Source organism: Vombatus ursinus, unplaced genomic scaffold (genome assembly GCF_900497805.2).
Source record: "Vombatus ursinus unplaced genomic scaffold, bare-nosed wombat genome assembly UNPS02014810.1, whole genome shotgun sequence".
Taxonomy (NCBI): Eukaryota; Metazoa; Chordata; class Mammalia; order Diprotodontia; family Vombatidae; genus Vombatus; species Vombatus ursinus.
In genome coordinates, this window is record NW_020954588.1 from 20,922,245 (window position 1) to 20,941,416 (window position 19,172).

Consider the following 19,172-nt stretch of genomic DNA (forward strand, 5'->3'; position numbering starts at 1 on the left):
AGAGGCGCGCGCGAGCGGCGGAAGCGCAGTGTGGGGGCGAGAGGGTGACGATGGCCGCGGGACGGCTAGCTTCTCTCTGGCGGGGCTTGGCGGCCTCCCTGAAGGTCCCGGTAACGTTGAACGCCTCGCTGACCCCCGCCGCCAGCCCGGGGTAGGTGATCTGGTTGGGGAGGCCGGCAGACGCAGGGCGGGGCCGTGGACTCCTCTGGGCTGCAGCTTTCTCGTCTGTAGAATGGGCGTCCTGCCAGTCCCTTCGCATCTTCCCGTAGCTCCTGTAGACCCTGGTGTCTGCAGACGTGCCAAGGTCTGGGGGGCCCTCTAGCCCAATTCCCTCATTTTCCAGATGTAGGCTCTTACAGGTCATCCCCGAGGAACCCACACTGCCCAGCCAGCACGTGGAAATGGCCAGACAGCCTCGGGCTTTTTGAGGGAGGGGGATGGTGAAGCGGAGAAGAAACTGCCCCCTTCACTTCAAGAACTCGGTAGAGTCGGGGAGCTGGGAGGCGAGACTTTGACCAATTTGTGTGGCACTTTGTGATCATAAAGCATTTCACGTTCGTTGTTTTGGTGGTCCTCCTGGAATCAAGAAAACCTGAGTTCAGATCCCGCCTCACACACTGGGGTAAATCACATTACCTTTAACCGCCCTCCTCGGTCTGCCCCAGTGTAAAATGAAGATAATAATATAGCACCTACCTCCCAGGGCTTTTCTGAGACTAAAATGAGAGGGCACTTGTAAAGTATTTTTGTACGCCTTGAAGTGCTATATAAATTCTAGGTATTATTCATAATAATATTTTATTTGTTCCTCCCAACAACCCTGTGAAATAGGTGTGGAAGTTACTACTCAGAAAGATGAAGTGACTCCTATGAATCCGCAGCTAATATATTTTAGAATCAAGAGGGGGTCTTCAACACATTGTCCCCTCTAACATTATTAGTTTCTCAGTAATCTTCAGTTGCTCCCGGTTTACTGGCTTCTTCCCTACTATGCGTAAACCTGTCCATGTCTCTCCTATCCTCAGAAAATCGTCACTTGATCCCTCCATCCCCACTAGCCTTTGTTGTATATCTCTACTCTCTTTTGTGGCTAAATTCGTTGAGAAAGTTGTCTACAATAGGTGCTTCTACTATCTTCCTTTTCATTCTCTTTTTAACTCTTTTGAGTATGTCCTCTAGCCTCATTGTTCAGCCAAAACCGCTTTCTCCAGAATTACTAACGATCTCTTAATTGCCAAATCCAGTGTTTTGTTTTGTTCTGTTTTGTTTTTTTGCCCCAGTCCTTACAGCCTTTCTAAGTTGTCTTCAGCCTTTGACAGTCAGTTACCTTCTCCTTGATACTCTCCTCTCTCTAGGTTTTCATGACATCATTCTCTCCTAGTTTTCTCCCTATATGACCACACCTCTGTCTCCTTGAATGGATCTTCACATCTTACCACTAACAGTTGGGGTCCTCCAGTGCCCTATCACCTACTCTGTTTTCTGTGTATACTGTTTCACTTGGTGATCTCATCGGCTTCCATGGTTTCAATTTTTATCTCTTCAGAGATCTACTTGTCCAGCTCTAATCTCTCCTGACCTCTCCTGACTATAGTCTTGCATCTCCCACTGCCCATTAGACGTCTCAAACTGGATGTCCTATAGACATTTTTAACTCATCTTGTCCCAAATTGAAGTTATTTCCTCCCCCCACCTCTGTCCCCTCCCCTCTTCCTAACTTCACGGTTACTGTCAAGTCTACCACCCAGTCACCCAGGCTTAAAACCTAGATGTCATCCTTGACTCCTTTCTCTCTTACCCCTCTCCACCATATCCAATTAGTTGCTGAACCCTGTTGTTTCTATCTTTGTAACATCTTTCCTATATGGCCCCTTCTCTGACACTCTGTCACCACCTTGGTGAAGACCCAGTTTAATCATGCATGGACTGTTGCCATAGCCGGTTCTTTGGTGTCCTTGCCCCAGTTCTCTCCCCATTCCATTCCATCCTCCGCTCAGCTGTCAAATTGATCTTCCTGAAGTGCAGGGGAGACCATGCCATCTCTCTATTCAATAAACCCTAATGTCCAATAAAATCCAACACCAGGATCAAATGTAAAATTCTGTTCAGCTTTTAAAGCCCTTCATAACCTGACCCCTTCCTACCTTTCCAGTTTTCTTACATTTTAGTATCGTTTCCATCTTCCCAATTACTCTGCAATCTAATCTAGTACACAGGCCTCCCTGCTGTTTCTCATATACAAAACTGCATCTCCTGACCCCAGACATTTTTACTGACTGTCTTCTATACCTAAGAAATTTCTTCTTCCTCACCTCTGCTTCCTGGATTTCCTGGCTTTCTTCAAGTCTTAGCTAAAATTGTACCTTCTACAAGAAAACTTTCTCAGTCTTCCTTAAGCCGATCGCATTCCCTCTGAAGTTATCTATAATTTACCCCGTATATTACCTTGTTTGTATATAGCTGTTTGCATGTTGTCACTCTCTTGAGAGCACAGACTGTCTTTTGCCTTTCTTTGTACTCATTTGCAGGTTTACTCTCAGTTTGTTAAACAAGAATACAGCCAACATCACACCCCTCCACCAATATAAATTAATTCATACCACTTTGTCAAGGAAAGGACTAGAAGAATTTTTTGATGACCCAAAAAACTGGGGAGAAGAAACAGTCAAATCAGGTAAGATATTTGCATTTTAAGTTTTTGCCTTTTCCTCAGATTACATCGTACTTGTACAAACTATATTCCCCTAGCAGACGATGAGCTCTTTGAGAACAGGGACAATTTCATTTTTGTCCTTGTATTCCTAGGATAGTGCCTTGCTCATCGTAGGTTTGAAGTGAATATGTAGAAGTCAGAGTTTTTTGTACTTGAATATAGACTTTACATGCTGATTATTACATCAAGCCCTTGAGCGATATAGGACCCTCCTAGATGAGGCCTGTGGTCATTTAAAAAGATGGGGGCTAGTAATCCACACCCACAGAAAAACAAGTGGCTGTGGAATGCATCTTGTCCAATTTGTAGCATGCGGTTGAATAGCCAATTAAGTTACTGCCTCAGTACCTACCTGTCTCTAGCTGCACAGTAAGCAGGGCTCGGAATTGAATTAGAGGGGGAAAACAGGCTGCATAGCACTTCAGAAAATTGCTTGGTGCTTTTTGATGATTCCAAACTGCTCCTTGTCACCAAAGCCCATCTTTTAAACACTGATGTCGTCCCTTTGTTGCTCTGTGACTGCAAATCATAGGGTGCTATGTCTTCAAAGAATCAGAAGGGCAGGTGACCCAAATCTTACTGTAAAGGCCTCCTGTGGGCATAAGTGAGCTTCAGCATGTTGCCAGAGATGACTGTCATCAGAGAAGTGGTATAAAAGATATCAAGGATGTGTATATGACCCAAAAAGTAGTCAGATTACCCATGGAAATCAGAATATAGCAGATGGGCAGCCTGAAAGAAGCCTGGTATTCATGAAATACTAAAAGAGTCCGAAAAAGGCCTCCAGCACATAGGGTTGAGACGCCAGAGAGCATTTCTGGAAGGACAGAGACAAGAATCCTCCGGGATGAAAAGGCTGGTATAGATTGTGATCTGTGCCAGCGGAGGAAGCACAAACATCAGGGAGATTGCAGAGCCCTCAGGCAATAAAGGTTTCAGTACTTCTTAGTCAAAAATAAATGCCAGCAGTTGACTTCTCATTGTTCAAGGGCTCTTGGCCCAGATTGTGTCTGGTTTTGCTTCCCTTTCCTGTTTTGGTGCCACTTGAAACTTCTGCCAGAATCAGCTAAAAGAGATGTAACTGTCAGTTTTGCTATTTGTTGGTAGCTCTGGCAAAAGGTTAAGCTCTGTGGTGTCAAATTCAGATAGGAAGGAGAAGCAGTGAAATAGTACATAAAGATAAAGAGCCTTGCAGGCCGTATATTGACCTAGTTTTAAAATGCAATACTATCTGTGTTTTATTGTATTTTTATTTATTTTGTTAAATATTTCCCAGTTCACATTTAATCTGGTTTGGACTGCACTCAGGGTACAGCGTGTTTGAAACCTCTGATTTAGAAGACTCCTTACTTTCTCTCATCCCACACTTCCAAGCAGTTGCCAAATCTTGCTATTTCAACCTTCACAACATCTCCTGTGGCTAGTTCCTTTACTCAGCTACCAGCTTAGACCATGCCCTCATCCGCTCTCACCTTCATCATTGAAATAGCCTTCTAATTGGTCTCTTGCCTCAAGTCTCTCCTGACTCCAATCCATCTTCCACCCAGCTGCAGAAATGATTTTCCTTAGCTGAGAATCTGACCATGTCACTACCCTGCCAAATAAACCCCAGTGGCAATCTGTTACCTCTAGAATCAAAGGTAAACTGATTTGAATTTAAAGCCTTTTGCAACCTGGCCCCAAACCTATCTTTCCAGCTACCATTATATATTCTTCTTGCATCATGTGGTCCAGCCTAACTTGGCTGTATGTTCTTTACTCAAGGTACTCCATTTCCGGTCTCCATTCCTTTGCCTTAGCCAACCTGCATGGCAGGAATGTGCTCCTCACCCCCACCTCTTGTTTCCTTCAAGACACAACTCAAGCACCACCTTTTTCTACACAATGCCTTTCCTGATTCCCCCCCAGCTGCTAATGTCCTAACTGCCTTATGTTTACTTTATATACACTTATAAATGTACATGTCTCCAGATAGAATGTAAACTCCTTGAGGGCAGGAACCATTTCTCTTTTTTTCTTTATATCCTCAGTGCCTAGCAGAGAAGCTGGAAAATAGCAATAAAATAATAAATGAAGATTGATCAATAAGCTCATGTTATTGCAGAAATAATGGAAAGCTGAAAACAAGATAAAATGTTTAAATATGTTGGCTTCTAAAAATACATACTTCACCCCTAATTTTAACAGGTGCTGCGTGGACCTGTGAACAGTTGAGGTACAAGAGTAACGAAGATTTACATAAACTTTGGTAGGTATATTTAGTCTACTTAAGTATTGTGGTTACATCATTGTGAGTGTTCCTCCCACTAAGGTGGATCATAACCTTGCCACCTCATTCTTTAACAGACAGAGTTGGTTGTTGCTGAGAGAATTCATCCTGTAATGACCAAACTTCTGATAACGAGCCTCTTTGGGCCTTGGTGGGCTGGTCTCTAGAAGACAGATGTGGTCCTTTGTTCATAATTCAAACCTTTCTAACTCAGTAGAACCAGCCATATAATCAAAATCCACATGCTCAAGTAGATATGATTAATAATGTAGATCCTTCCAATAATTCAGTGGATCCATATGCTGAAGGCATTGCTTGATTTCTCTCGACTTTATGCGAATACCAGTGGAGCACATGGGTTTCCAGTAATAGTCCTAGTTCTTTGTCACATGACCATTCCCTGCTTTTCTTTCATGAATAACATTCTTGTATTCAGTAGTTCTGCCACATATTTACAACTAATTATTTGAAGCAAATGGAATCTTAGAACTGGACGGGACTTTAGATATCATCTCATCCAATACAAGATTATTATATATCATTTAATAAGGGGGGAATCTTGTTTCCAGCTAGAGTTTCTTTGGTAAAGGCAATCTAGCAAATTCCCTTGTTATTATATACTTGGGATGGAAGTTCCCAGATTTTTATAAGACAGAGATTCACTGGGGATGGGGAGTGAACCATGGTGTTTTACTCTGGATTATAGGCCATAACAACAAACTATGTAGCATCCTGTTTTAGTATAATTTTGTTATGAATAATAAGTGGAAAGAAATAGGAGCAGAATTGATTTCATGAACGCAGCTTCATTCCCACCCTTTTACTACTTCAAGTTTTGGGTCCTTTTATATGCTGCAGTTTTTCTAGGTGGTTTGAGAATTTAGGTGGAGTTTAATTCATAATATTCACCTATAATTTTAATTGGAAGGAGAGAAAATAAAAAATGTTAGAAGATAATTAGTTTAATGGGTAGATAAAATAACTATAAAGGGCTCAGAAAAACCATTCCTTATGTAGGATTATTCTTTGTTAAGAATTGTATCAACAAAGCAGTGTTACTGTTTCCTTTATCTGTCTGTTTGGGCCATATTCAAACTCAGCCGGCCTAAAACTAGTCATTTGCTTTTCCTCCCCTCCTTAGCCTGGTATTTGAGGCCTTCTACATACAATTCAACCCCTATTAGATTTTCTAGCCCTTTCTCTGAATACTGTTTCCTTACATGAACTCTCTCTAAGCAGATGAGTCTGCTCAGAGTTCCCTGAAAAATCCCCTGTATTTTTGCTCATGCTGTTTCCTCTACTTGGCATGCCCTGCCATCTCGACCGAGATAAATCCCTCCCCATCCTTCAAATCCAAAATTAAATCCTCCCTTCTCCAAGAAACCTGTTATATTTACCTCTGTCAGAAATGGGCACTTCCTTCAAACTCCTGTATGATTTAGTATCTGTACTGCTACTGTGTCATTTATCAAATACTACCTTGTGTTGCACAAATGTTAGTACATCTCTCTCCCCAACCAGGTTATAAAGCCTTTGGGGAAGTAGATGTGTTGTCTTGTTTTTCTGTATTCTCCACAACTTTCCACATGGTAGAAGCTAAATACTTGTTGAATGAACGAACAGATGGGAACATAGTTTTGTTGTACAAAGCACAAAACCTTGAACATAGTAATGTTTTTTAAATCAAATTGAATTTTCTTCCCTGTAGTGGTAATCAGCTAAGAGAACTTTTGTGGGTTTTCTAAGAAATGTTTGTGTGCAGAACAGTAATTCAGTTGTCAGAAATCAGTACTTTTATAAACATGTTCTGGTGAGTTACAAGCTTTATTATATTCTTTGGTTTAGGTACGTCCTACTGAAAGAAAGAAATATGCTTCTCACTTTAGAGCAGGAGGCCAAAAGACAGAGATTGCCAATGCCGAGTCCGGAGCGATTAGACAAGGTAAGATTTTGGGAAAGTGGAAGAAGCTGGAGTTTGGTGTTAAAAAACTGAAGAAGCAGGTGGTGGTTCTTTTGTCGTTAGACTCAGTTGGTTATTGACCTATTCATAATGATAGCAGTCAGCACGGACCATTTTTAGTCTTCCTACATCAGATCAGATTCTACTGCCTTCTTTCGGCCACTTTTTTCTCTCCACACTTTCTTTATGAGAAGTGGACTCTGTGTCTATGGAAGAAATTAAGAGATGATAGAATAAAACCCAGATTATAAGCCTTAGTTCTAGGGAAAGTCAGCTTCACTTAGTGAAAATTCTGAGTTACAGAGAATTTTTTCAAGAAATACAAGTTTTTCATTTTTGATACAGGGTGTCCCAAAAGTCTGAGGGCAGTTTTAAACTACTAAAGTTTGAAAATTCCAAGCTTTAATAGCCTAAAACTGCACTTAAAATTTTGGGACACCCTGTCTATATATAGCCCTGCTGACAGGAAGAAACACATGTCCCCAAAACCCTTTCAGAGAGTCCACCAGGACGAAGCTTTTTACTAATTACTGAGACGTTTTAATTTCTAACATGGTTAAGTATCAGTAGATATAATCTGCATAAACAAAAGCTCTTTGAAGGGGTCCTCAATAATTTTTAAGAGTGTAAAAGGTCCCTAAGACCAACAAGATTGAGATGCACTGAGAGCATCTTGTGAGTGAAGGAACAAATAAGACAAATGAGAACTCTTTGTAAATACCACCTTATTGTTTAAATTGTTTAAAGGAAAAACTTTTGCTAAAGTGGGCACTTCAAAGGAGATTGTTGGTCTTTATGGGTTTCCTTCCCTTCTGTCCCATATCCCCTTGTAGTCTGCCTTCTGACCTTATCATTTAACTGAAACTGCTTTCTCCACGATTCCTAGTAATCTATTCAGTGCCCAAATGGATGACCCTTTCTTCTCCCAAAAATCCTTTTTCCTTTGGGAGTGCTTCTTCCTGGTTCTCCTCCATCCTGTCTGGTAGCTCTTTATCAGTCTTCTTCACCGGATCATTATCCTTAACCCATTCCTCATTTACATGTGTGTCCCCATTCTTTGCTTTTGGTTCTTTTCTTTTCACTCTCTAATGTCTGTCCTTGTGACCTCATGAGCTTCCGTGGTTATAAATATCACCTTTATGCAGGTGACTCCCAGATCTATATTCAACATCTACAGATGCTTATGGGGGCAAGCTGGTTTAATTTGGTTTCAGGCCAAACTTTCCACAGTTCTGTTTTTTCCTCAATTGCTTTTCACTTTTTTTGTGAAGTGACACTGCTTGTAATCGTTGATCATCCTTCTCTAAAATGGTTTGTAAAAGTGGGTTTTTGGTCAGCTTTGTTTTTCCAGTGTGATTACCTAAATGAAGCTTACATATTTTTGTTCATTTCACTGAGGGAGGGTTCATCATATCCTTAATACAATAAGTATTGCACTATCTGTCCTTCAGAGCATTTGGAAAACTTTGCCATCGGGAGGGAATTCTTTTGTTTGGAAACTATCGGATATATATCTCTGATTCACATGATGTCAATACCCAGTGGATCACTGAAATGTTCATTGGTCTGAATATATATCATGACTTTTTTTCTCCAAATCTAACTTGTATAAAACCTACATGGTGCCTGTTACCTATTCGTTTTTCAATATATTTCTGTATAGGTTTCTTTTGAAAGATTTAATGAGGGCCAGGGAGTGAACTGTATTTGGACCAATATGGTAATGGAGTCTTTAATAATGTTAATAATTCACAAGAGATACCTTGTCTGATGAAGGCCTCTTAGGTCCACTATACTTCTCGGGTCAGTTGTGTGAATATAAAGATAAAGTGACTCTCCTGTAGAAAATTTCCTGTTAAAAAATCTTCCTAATCCTTTTTCTTGTTTTTCTCAATGTGCACATAGACTAGTCTCATAAAAATTTCATAGAGATTAGAAAGTAGGCAGATTAAGTTGGTAATTGTTCTTGCCTTATTAGTCACCTTTTTTATGCAAGGAGAGTAAAAGCAACATTTATGATCTTTCCCCTTCTTTTGGTATTTTTTCCTTTTTGAGATATCTGGAAAATTGCTCCCTGAATTTTTAAAAATTCATTGTTTCCACCCTGGATTTCTTATTCTGTATTTGTCTAACCTCGTGTTTTTTATATGTTTTTCTGGCACATTACATATTGATTTATTATAGGATGATTAGTAACGGCATTTGAATGTGTATTTGGAGGAGTTTCTGTAATCCTGGCATTATGAATTAGCTCCTTATGTGTAATTGCTCACTTAGGCAATAGAGACTTATCCTGAGCCTATCTCCAAATTGCTGAACTGTTTGTTGTAGCAACAGAATAGTATTTATTGACAAGCCCAAGCATATATGATTTTAGATTTGGGAACAGAAATCATAGACTCTGCTTCACAATATGACAAGTTTACAGCCTCATTCCTTTCTGCAAGTTGCCATGGTCCTAGCATGTAACTTTAGCTCCTGATTATAAATAGAAATGTATGTGTTGCCTGGAGAATGCATAGTTTCAAGAGCTGGAAAGAACCTAAAAGATCATCTAGTCCAACTTCCTCTTTTTTACAGATGAGTTAGCTGAGGCAAAGAGGTAAGTGACTTACCTGAAATCCCAGAGTAAGCAACAGAGCCAGCAACTCTGTGTTCTTTCTGCCAGTATCTTTATTCCCAAGAAAGTAAACAAGAACTGGAAAAGAAGGCTTTTTTTTCCTTGTAAACTGTATTTTTTTCTGTAGTTCCCCACTTGACTCCTCTCCTGTTAGTATGGAAAACTGAGTGTTAGTTTCATGGATTTGGGACTCGAGAACAGTAGAATTGAGCTAGAAGTCTTGAATCTGGATCTTATTCCTCCAGATCATCAGGTTGCATTGTGAAGGTCAAAGTTGGTCAGTAGTCATGTATTAAGTGCCTACAAGATGCACAGCCTGTATATTCACTTGCTGGCCACTTTACTAACTTAAGTCTATCTCTTTTAAATATAGGATCTGTCACATTTTTTTACTTCCCAAAAACATTGTAGGAACAAACAACTTATATTTATAAAAAGTAGAATATATCATTGGAGGTGAAAGTTCATCCAACCCTCTAATTTTACAAATAAGACAACTGAGGTTCAGAGATTAAAGGTACATTAAATACTATTACATTTATTAGGAGTTTTAATTGACCAAGTTAATGCCAAATCTACATTGATAATATTGGTAGCGTCAGCTTAGTTAAAATACATAATGGTACCTCATACCGATGAACTACAGCATGTGTTAAATGAAGTTTCCCCCAAATGTAACCACATGCAGTTATGACTTTGTTTTAAATGAACCCAATAATGAAAATCTAGATATGTTCACAGATTAGTTAAGAGAGTATTTGTTGACACAAAGTATCACCATAAGATTGGCTTGACACATTCTTTGGAATTCTGTGGCAAAAGATTCTGTTTAACTTACCTGTTACTCTTCTCTTCTTAGGTGTCAGAGTCTATGGATGCTTTGGATAAAGTTATTCAGGAAAGAGATGATGCTTTGAGACTTCTTCAGACAGGTCAAGAAAGGCCAAGACCAGGTGCTTGGAGAAAAGACATTTTTGGACGGATCATCTGGTATGTACATAGATTATGCTCTCATTTTCTCCTAAGGTCCTCCAGGGTGAGTATGTGCCTCATTATTCTGTGTGTACTGGGCACCATGCCACTGTTGTGCTCACCCAGAGCTTCCTAAACAACAACCACAAAATCAGAGGATGGGAAATCACAAAACCATCATACTTTCAGGAAATATGCAATATAAGTAGAGGTATCCCAGTCCCAAGACTTTTTCGTACTCCCGCAGCTGAAAAATCAATCTTGACTTACTGACAAAAGTAATAGAGACCCTTCTTCAGTTTGTAATTTAATTCTTTGCTTTATCTTTCTTTCTCTAGAGAGCAATATGTAATCATCTCACCTCAGAGCACACACATCCAGTTCCAGGTGTACCTTAGTAACTTGAGATTGCAGGCTATTTCATGGTGTTTCTATACCCAAGGCCACATACTCTTTCACCAGCATCTCTCTACAGTTTTCTACCATTACTCTCAAAAGCTTGTGCCAAGTATGAAGTAGGTCAGATTTATATTCATTGGCTCGTCTCTCCTTTCTGAACTTTCAACGCCCTCTATTATGCTGTTTGTCAGATGACTAATAGAACAGAAATTGGAACGGAATCAGAAATTGGGCTTTTAATGGTGTTTTTTCTTCCCTTAAAGCTCTGATCTTTCATTGTGCTATTGAGGTGACCCTAGATTCTCAAAGGTCATGCCTTTTGGATACAAACTCTGGCAAGTCATCCCATGCCCATTGAGGTGGTCTGAGAATCGGCCTGAATTCAGAGTGGTCCCTCACCTGAGGCCACAACAGATTATCAGATGCCAGAGAGGTAACAACCCACCTTAGTGGAAGGAGGGGCTCTCACAAACAAAATCACAGATCACATGAAGTCTTAATCACTTTGTGGATTATAGAGCAACTCCTTGTAACTCTCCAGTCATCCTGATCTGTATCTGGCCACTGGACCCAGATGGCTCTGAAGGAGAAAGTGAGGCTGGTGACTTTGCACAACGCTTCTTCACTTAAATCCAATTCACTTGCAAGTCATGGCATCACCTTCCTGATGTCATAGTCCTCTTCGAGAAAGAAGAACAAGCAACAACAGCCACCACTCACTCATATCTAAACATGGAGAGTAAAGCTACTAACATTTTAAGTCAAGAATCAAATATGTCATTTAAGTGAAAATTGAAGTTTAGCACAAAGAAGGGTAAACAAATGGATATGCTCTATCTAAAAGGTGATGCCATATATGTTTTATCCACAGGCACAAGTACAAGCAGTGGCCAATACCTTGGTACCTAAACAGAAGATACAACAGGAAAAAGTTCTATTCGATGCCTTATGTGGAACAGTTTGTCAGGTAGGCACAGTGATTTTGTGAATGAACATCTTCTGTAAACCATAGGACAAAATTGTAAGGAGACCTCTTTGGATGTTTTGTGAAATAGCAATCACTAGGTGTGCAAGGCGCTGTCCTAGGTGATGGGGATATAAAGAGAAAACTGAATGATCAGACCTCCATCTTGAGGAGAAGAAATTCTACTGTGAGGACACAACATATAAAAATGAGTATAAGCATCATACTTTGAAGGAGGAGAGAGTGCTAATGGGGAGGGGGGATCAGGAGTGGCTTCCCATCAGAGGTGGCATGGGAACTGAGCCTCCAATGAACCTGTGGATTCTGATTCAATTCAGAGCATTTATTGGGGGTTCCTGTGTGCCAGGCATTGTGCTTGGGTGAAGACAATTCCTGCTAATGCACAGTTTGCATTCAGTTGCAGGGAAGCAGCATGTACACAGATCAGTAATTTAAAATATGTTTTTAGTGGGGTAGTACTAATACATGGGAAAGATATAGAATAGGTACTTGAGCTAAGCCTCAGTGGAGCAACAGATTCTAAGAGGGGGAAAAAGCACATTCTAGACAGGGGCCCAGCTTGGGCAAAGGCCTGGAGGCAGAAGATGGAATGTCAAGGATTCTTGAATGGAAATAGTGTGAAATAAACCTGGAAAACTGTTGCAAGGGATGGTTTTAGTTTTTAAATAAATTATTGAAAGAAACTTGGCAGGTAGGGTCGACTGGAGTCCCTTAAGTTCACAGCCTTGGAGACATACTGGATTCTTCAGTCTCTGTATCTAGTCCATCAGTCATTAATTGTTGTCAGTTGTACATTCTTATCTTCTCTTGAATCTTTACCCTCACTTGACCACTACCCAGTGTCCTCATTGTCTCCTCCAGTCTCTCCCTCCTCCTCCTCCTCCTCCTCCCCCCTTTTCAAATTGACATTCCCAAAGCACTCCCTAGCCATAGCACTTCCCTCCGTTGCTTCATGTGTAAAATGGAAACCCATATGTTTTGGTACTCATGACCCTTATGATCTGGACCCAGCCTACTTTTCTAAGATTATTAGACCTTACTCTTTTTCATGGACTCTTAAGTTCAAAACAAACTGGCCAACTTGCAATTGCCCATAGACAGCAGCTTTGCCTTTATGGAGGCCACCCCTGCCCAGCATGTGATAGTTTGGCTTCCTAGGTCAGACCCCCAGGCTTCCTTCAGAAAAGCATAAGTGCTGTTCCTGTACAGGGTCCAAATCGATCACTCCAGTTATTAGTAATTCTAGATAACTTGTTCTCTTTCCCGAATCACTCCTGAATTGACTTGTGTATGTGGTGTTCTCCCTATACTTGTTTTTTTGGCTTTGTATTCCCAGCACATAGGGCAATTTCTGGCACAGCCACTTAGTAAATTGCCATTGATGAGTGAGTTAAGCAACTATTTAACGTCAGCTGTTCAGTTGTTTCAGTCATGTCTGACTGTGTGACTCCATTTGGGCTTTTCTTGACAAAGATACTAGAGTGGTTTGCCATTTCCTTCTCCAGCTCACTTTACAGATGACGAAACCGAGGCAAACATATATATCTCATAGTATATCATAGTGTATCTATATCGCCATGCACATGGATTACTGGTAAATCTCCCAGCTGATCTCCCTGCATCCTTTTTCTCTCTTCCACTCCATTCAGGCAACACTGTAAGACTATTCTTACTATAATACTACTTATAGTGTTGGGGTGGGGGGGAGTGACTTGCCTAGGGTCACACAGCTAGTAAGATGTCTGAGGCCAAATTTGAACTCTGGAAGAGGAGTCTTCTTGACTCCAGATCCAGTGCTCCATCTACTGAGCCACCTGGCTACCTTCATGTCAGCCAATGCTTAGAGAATGAGATGTAGCAGAAAGTCAGGGAGCTTGACCTGAACTGTCAAGAGTCTGAGTCAGCATTAATGAAAAAAAGTCAGAGACAATATTGTGTCCCACAGCAGCTTTTTTATACTGCAGTTCTTGAAGGAAACAGGACTTAATGACCCATTTCTAGCTTTCTTCCCCCAATTACCACCAGCCTCTGCTTTTCAGAATTTCCCAACTAGGTCTTAGACAGTGACCCCATCATCTCTATCATTCAACCCTTATTTCCTCAGTAATTCCTTCAGCTGTAGTGTCTCATGTTGAGTTTTCACTTCAGAAAACCAGAAATGTTAAACATTACTTTACACTTTTGTAAATATGGATTACTTAGCTATTACTAGTTTTTTCCCCCCAAGTGTTAAAATGGGCCACACAATCTATATTAGGTAGATGGTATGTAAATTAACATATATGTATTCTGCCTAGGACTTCTGGCTTAATGTCCCCTTCCAGCTTCTATTAGTGGTGTTTATCTCAGGCAAAAAAGTAGTCTTTTTTACTCATTTAGACTCTTAATGCTAAAAGGGCCTAGTTTAGCTTTGTATTCTCAATAATCAGCTAGAAAGGTTCCCTGTTCACTCACCAAAGAAGAAAAGAATAAGATTAAAATCACAAAGGGTGTTTTCTGTCCTTCAACATAGAACTGCTTTTTCCCTAACCAAAAGAGTAGTTTTCCTTAAAAGAGAAAAAAACCTTCCCTTTCACCTCCCTCCCCCAACACTCAGTATTACTTTAAGTAGGGGAGTATTTTTAAGATTCAAGGTTGTTGGCAACCTGCAACTCATACCAACTTTAGTGAGAAGAGCTGGTAATTGAGGATGGGAAGATTTTTTGTTGTTGTTATTTTTAGTCATGTCCAATTCCTCGTGACCCCATTTGGGGTTTTCTTGGCAAAGATACCAGCATTATTTGCCACTTGCTTCTCCAGTTCTTTTTATAGATGAGGAAACTGAAGCAAGCAGGGTTAAGTGACTTGCCTAGGGTCACACAGCTGGGTCTGAGGCTGAATTGGAATTCAGGAAGATAAGTCTTCCTGACTGCAGGTCCAGCACTCTTATCTACTGCCTCCACCTAGCTGCCCTTGAGGGAGATGTTAATAAGCAAGTATGTTTATCATTATCATTGTCTTCACCACCAATGGCAACACGTCTTAAACCAGGTTTAAGACCCAAGTCATCTTTGTCACTTCCCCTAAAGCCAATTAATTGTGAAATCCTGTTGATTCTCTTGAAAGGTCTCATCTTCTTTTTTTTTTTTTTTTAAAACACATTACCACTATTCTTACCCAGCTGATCTCCCTTCATCCTTTTTCTCTCTTCCAATCCATTCAGGCAACACTGTAAGACTATTCTTACTATACTACTACTTATAGTGTTTGCTCCCCATAGCACACAGGATTAAATCTGTGCTTTACCTCCTAGCATTCTAAGCCTATCACAGTACGATCCTACACTGTCTAACTAATCTTTATTTCCCACTGCTTATTTGGTATGGTCCCTCTTATTTCTTATTCCAAGCTTGTAATCTCATTCTTTCTTGAACATACTTTGTTCATTTGTCTCTCTCAGACTTTGCTCATGATGTATCCTTTTTACAGTGTTTCCTTTCTGCATCAGACATGTGGGTCTTTAGGGACCCACACAGTAACCATCTACTCCGAATAAAATCTCCACTGCTGATGGTCCGTGCTGATTTGACCAAATTTGATCCATATTTTTTAACAATCATATGAGGCTGATTGCTGTTTCTCAGGATCTCTATCTTGAAATTGCCTTGGGGGCCTATGCTACATTTTAAGAAGTACTCCTTGGTAACATCTTCATCCTTTAACCCTTGATTTGCTTTTTGAAAATTAGCCAAAGTGGGGGCAGCTAGGTGGTGCAGTGGATGGAGCACCGGCTCTGAAGACAGGAGGATCTGAGTTAAAATCTGGCCTCAGACACATAACACTTATTAGCTGTGTGACCCTGGGCAAGTCACTTAACCCCAACTGCCTCACACAAAAAAAAAGAAAAGAAAAAGAAAAATAGCCACGGTGGCAGAAAAGCAAGAAGTATGGCAAACTCCTCTCACCACCACCCCAGCTCCAAAAAAACAGGTCTAGAGAATGCGCCAGGTTGAATCCTGACTGGGAAATCCAAGAAAAAGTCACAATGAGTTATTTTCCAGACCAGGTCAAGACTGGGTTTGTGGTTCAGAGTCAGTACTTATCACAGGAAAGAGACACCTGGCACAGTAGCAGGTGTTAAAGTCTTTGTGGAATTGAGGCTGTATGAAAAAATCAGTTACATCTTGTATTTTACTAACCCATCATTCACGTACACTAAATATTCCAGATGTTGGGCAACAGTACATCAGTACATGTAGGCCTCAAGTCATATAAGGAGAGAGAAAAGAATGGCTCCCTAAGTAGATCTAGATCAGGTGATGGATATGAGGGAAAAAAGCATTAGTTGTACTTGTCCAATTGCTGCTCTGCTTTTTTATTTTAGACTGAGGCTTGAGAAGTACTTACGTGGTGAAGCCAAGAAGAAGAATTTGCAGAAGAAGAAAGAGAAAATGCTTCGAAGTAAATTTCCACACATGTCTGTGGAAGCCCAAAATTGAAATCTAACCAAGGATACAGTGGACTCCTTTTCTTTTCCTACTACTATTTCACCTCAGTAAAATTGAACTTTTCACTTAAGTTTGTAATTTAAGGCTGGCTGGTAAATATGGCAAACTCATGGTAAGTGATTTATTAAAAAAAATTTATTTCAGTCTTATGAAGTTTGACTATTCCTTCCTAATTCTGCCAAATGCTTTTCAAATGTTCATAACTAAATCTTAATTTCTATTCTAATTTCTAAGACATTTTAATTTCGTCCTGCTAGCAATGTAAGGTTGATATAACCTAGCCAGGAATACAGGATTGTAGGATTAAAGGAGTTTTGATTGTCCAAAGCAGCAAGTCACCACAGTTTTGTTGATTTTAACATAACCAAAAAGTCCGTCCTTATAGTGGATAGAAATCTTTATTATTTAGTTTTGCAAGTATGAGGTAAAGGTATAGGCAGTAAATTTTACTAGTCAGTAAAAATCAATTCTACCAATCATTTGAAAATCAGTATGCTAATCAGAGGGTTGAAAGCAGTTTACTAAAAGGAAAATATTTAGAGAAAATAGATATTTATACAAAAATTATAAAATGCTTATAGGAGTTATTGCTTTACAAGGAAGGCAAAAACTCATTTTAAGTTATATGGCCAGCTAAAGGCTTTAAAATTTGTTAAATGGAAATTGAAGTATGTAAAAATGTATAAACATTCTACAAAAGATGTTCATTTTTGTTCCTGAGTATACTAAAGCTATGAAACATAAGGGATCACAGGGAAGGCCACAGTTTTTTTTTTTCTTCAGAACTGACTTCATGGGCATTTCCTTTCTACACATTGTTTTCCTCCTTCTTCATATTCTTGTTTGGAAATCCACATCTGTTGAAAGGTACCCTGTGAAACAGAGAGAAAGAAACATGTATCAGATCCCATTTTCAACCTCTAAAATTTCATCTAGTTCATACTGTCTTTTAAACTCACTTGGAAATGACCAACCACTAGCAAGGAAAATATGGAACAGGGCAAAAATATGAATGCATCTACCTTCTCCCAGGCTTTTTCTGTAGACTTGTGAGGCAGAGGTAATCACCAACACATACTACCCTTGCTTAAGGCTAGAGAGGGTTGTTGACCCCTTCCATAGGCCCACAGTTCTGTGATACTAATCAGGGATAGATACATGTACTTAAAGTGAAGATGACCAGTGGCATGGTTTCAACCTAGAGAAATAGCAAGTTGGTAGGATTCTGGGACTAAATGTTTATGTTTCTATTTTATTAGTAATCTAGATTATAGTAGAATGGGGGGAAAATTTTTATGTAATGACACGTGAAATTGCTAATACCTTTACACAGAAAGTTAAATGAATTTTTACAAATCAGAGAAGTCATAAAACAGTCAAGTTATTACTCTTCCAGAAGATCATGAGTAGGGCTTTTTCTTTTTTTTTTAAGATAAGATTTTAGCCTCTAAGTAAGTAGAACTTAAGCAAAACACTTAAGTGTAAGGAAGACATAAGTGTTTGTATATAATTCTTCTAATAGACTCTTAGCAGGGATTGTGGGAAGTCTATCTTTTAAAGAGCTGTCTTTAAGATCATCCTTTTACTAATTTTATATATTTTGTATATTAAGATGACACATTAAAATTCCCTGTACCAACTCTGAATCTAAAAATAGTTTATTTACAAAATCCTTTCTGGCTATTTCTTTTACTTTGCAAAGAACTTGACTCAGCCAGAATTAATGGTAAACCAAAAGAAAATAAAACTACAACAAGCCACTGGCCTGAGGTCCACAATGATAACAATGCCAACAGTACACATTTACAGATTTCTGACATGTGTATAAGGCTCCATGATGTTACCTAGGTGTTAACATGCAACAGACTTGGAATTATCAGATATCTGACTTATTTCAGAAAGGGAATCAATTTGAGGAATCATCAGTGATGTGAGGGACAGCCTTTTATTTTGCTCCATGACACCAGAGTTATTATTCTGGGGCCTAAGACTATACAAGCAGCTTTGGCATTCAGTGAATTATAAATTATAGTTTTTAAAATAATTTTAATCACTGAGAATTCTCTTTTTAAATATGCAAAGTATCTTATATACCAACCAGAGAGGCTAGAATTGAGCCACCAATCCACGAACTAAATCGTCGTTCCACCGTTGTGTTATTTGCAATCAACTTCAGTCTCATGCTCTAAAAAGAAAAGGGGGTGGGGGAGTGGGGGTGGAGAGAAGCATCAATAAGCTTAGACCAAACAGATGGCACAACTCTGGGAATTTAACCCCCTAAGGAGAAAAGATCTCTAGATAGTTCTGTCAAGTCATTTTTAACAATACATTTTCCCCATGGTTCAAACATTGCCTGTATGCTAACTTTTCAAGAGGGAAGATTTAGGTAATTAACAGGATTAATAGCCAGTCAACACTGGCTTCTAAATATTACATACATGCAATGGATAACACTCACATGTGGCAAGATTTTTTCATGTATTTGATATGTAGGTTTTGGAAGAATTAACAAAGCAAAAGAAAGAAGTGAGGCAAATACTTGTGAAGATTCATCATAAGAATTAAATATCATCCTGATGTGTTGTTCCCTACATCCCCAAAGTTAGAAGTTTACTTATTCAGGCATCTGAAATTACAACTTTTTTCAACTGTTCTAGTTTGGGTTCTACTACTTAACTAAAGCTAACTTAATCAAGTCCCTGAGCTTTACAGTTTTCTTCTCCTTCTGAGGCAACAGGATTTAGCTGTTGTTTTTAAATAAAAGGGG

The 19,172-nt window shown here is 39.5% G+C and overlaps 2 protein-coding genes across 2 annotated transcripts in view; one reads left to right on the forward strand and one right to left on the reverse strand.

Annotated features, from left to right (window-relative positions):
* Positions 1–23: 23 nt before the first annotated feature.
* On the forward strand, positions 24–16,475 carry MRPL47 (mitochondrial ribosomal protein L47). Its single transcript, XM_027875928.1, has 7 exons — positions 24–151; positions 2,529–2,674; positions 4,901–4,961; positions 6,828–6,924; positions 10,422–10,552; positions 11,805–11,900; positions 16,282–16,475. The coding sequence occupies exons 1-7, from the start codon at positions 51–53 to the stop codon at positions 16,394–16,396; spliced, it is 747 nt and encodes a 248-aa protein (XP_027731729.1). The 5' UTR covers positions 24–50; the 3' UTR covers positions 16,397–16,475.
* Positions 16,476–16,784: 309 nt separating this feature from the next.
* Positions 16,785–19,172, reverse strand: part of ACTL6A (actin like 6A) — a 31,155-nt gene continuing 28,767 nt past the window's right edge. Inside the window, exons 13-14 of the mRNA XM_027875927.1 lie at positions 18,504–18,590; positions 16,785–17,277 (exon numbers count right to left, since the gene is read on the reverse strand). Coding sequence (XP_027731728.1) covers positions 17,197–17,277; positions 18,504–18,590 — 168 coding nt within the window. The 3' untranslated portion in view covers positions 16,785–17,196. The remainder of the gene's footprint in view (positions 17,278–18,503; positions 18,591–19,172) is intronic.

Coding starts and splice junctions, on each gene's coding strand:
- MRPL47 (XM_027875928.1), top strand. CDS start 51: ATGGCCGCGGGACGGCTAGCTTCTCTCTGGCGGGGCTTGGCGGCCTCC. Junction 152..2,528: donor ACCCCCGCCGCCAGCCCGGG/GTAGGTGATCTG, acceptor ACTCATTTGCAG/GTTTACTCTCAGTTTGTTAA. Junction 10,553..11,804: donor ATTTTTGGACGGATCATCTG/GTATGTACATAG, acceptor TTTTATCCACAG/GCACAAGTACAAGCAGTGGC.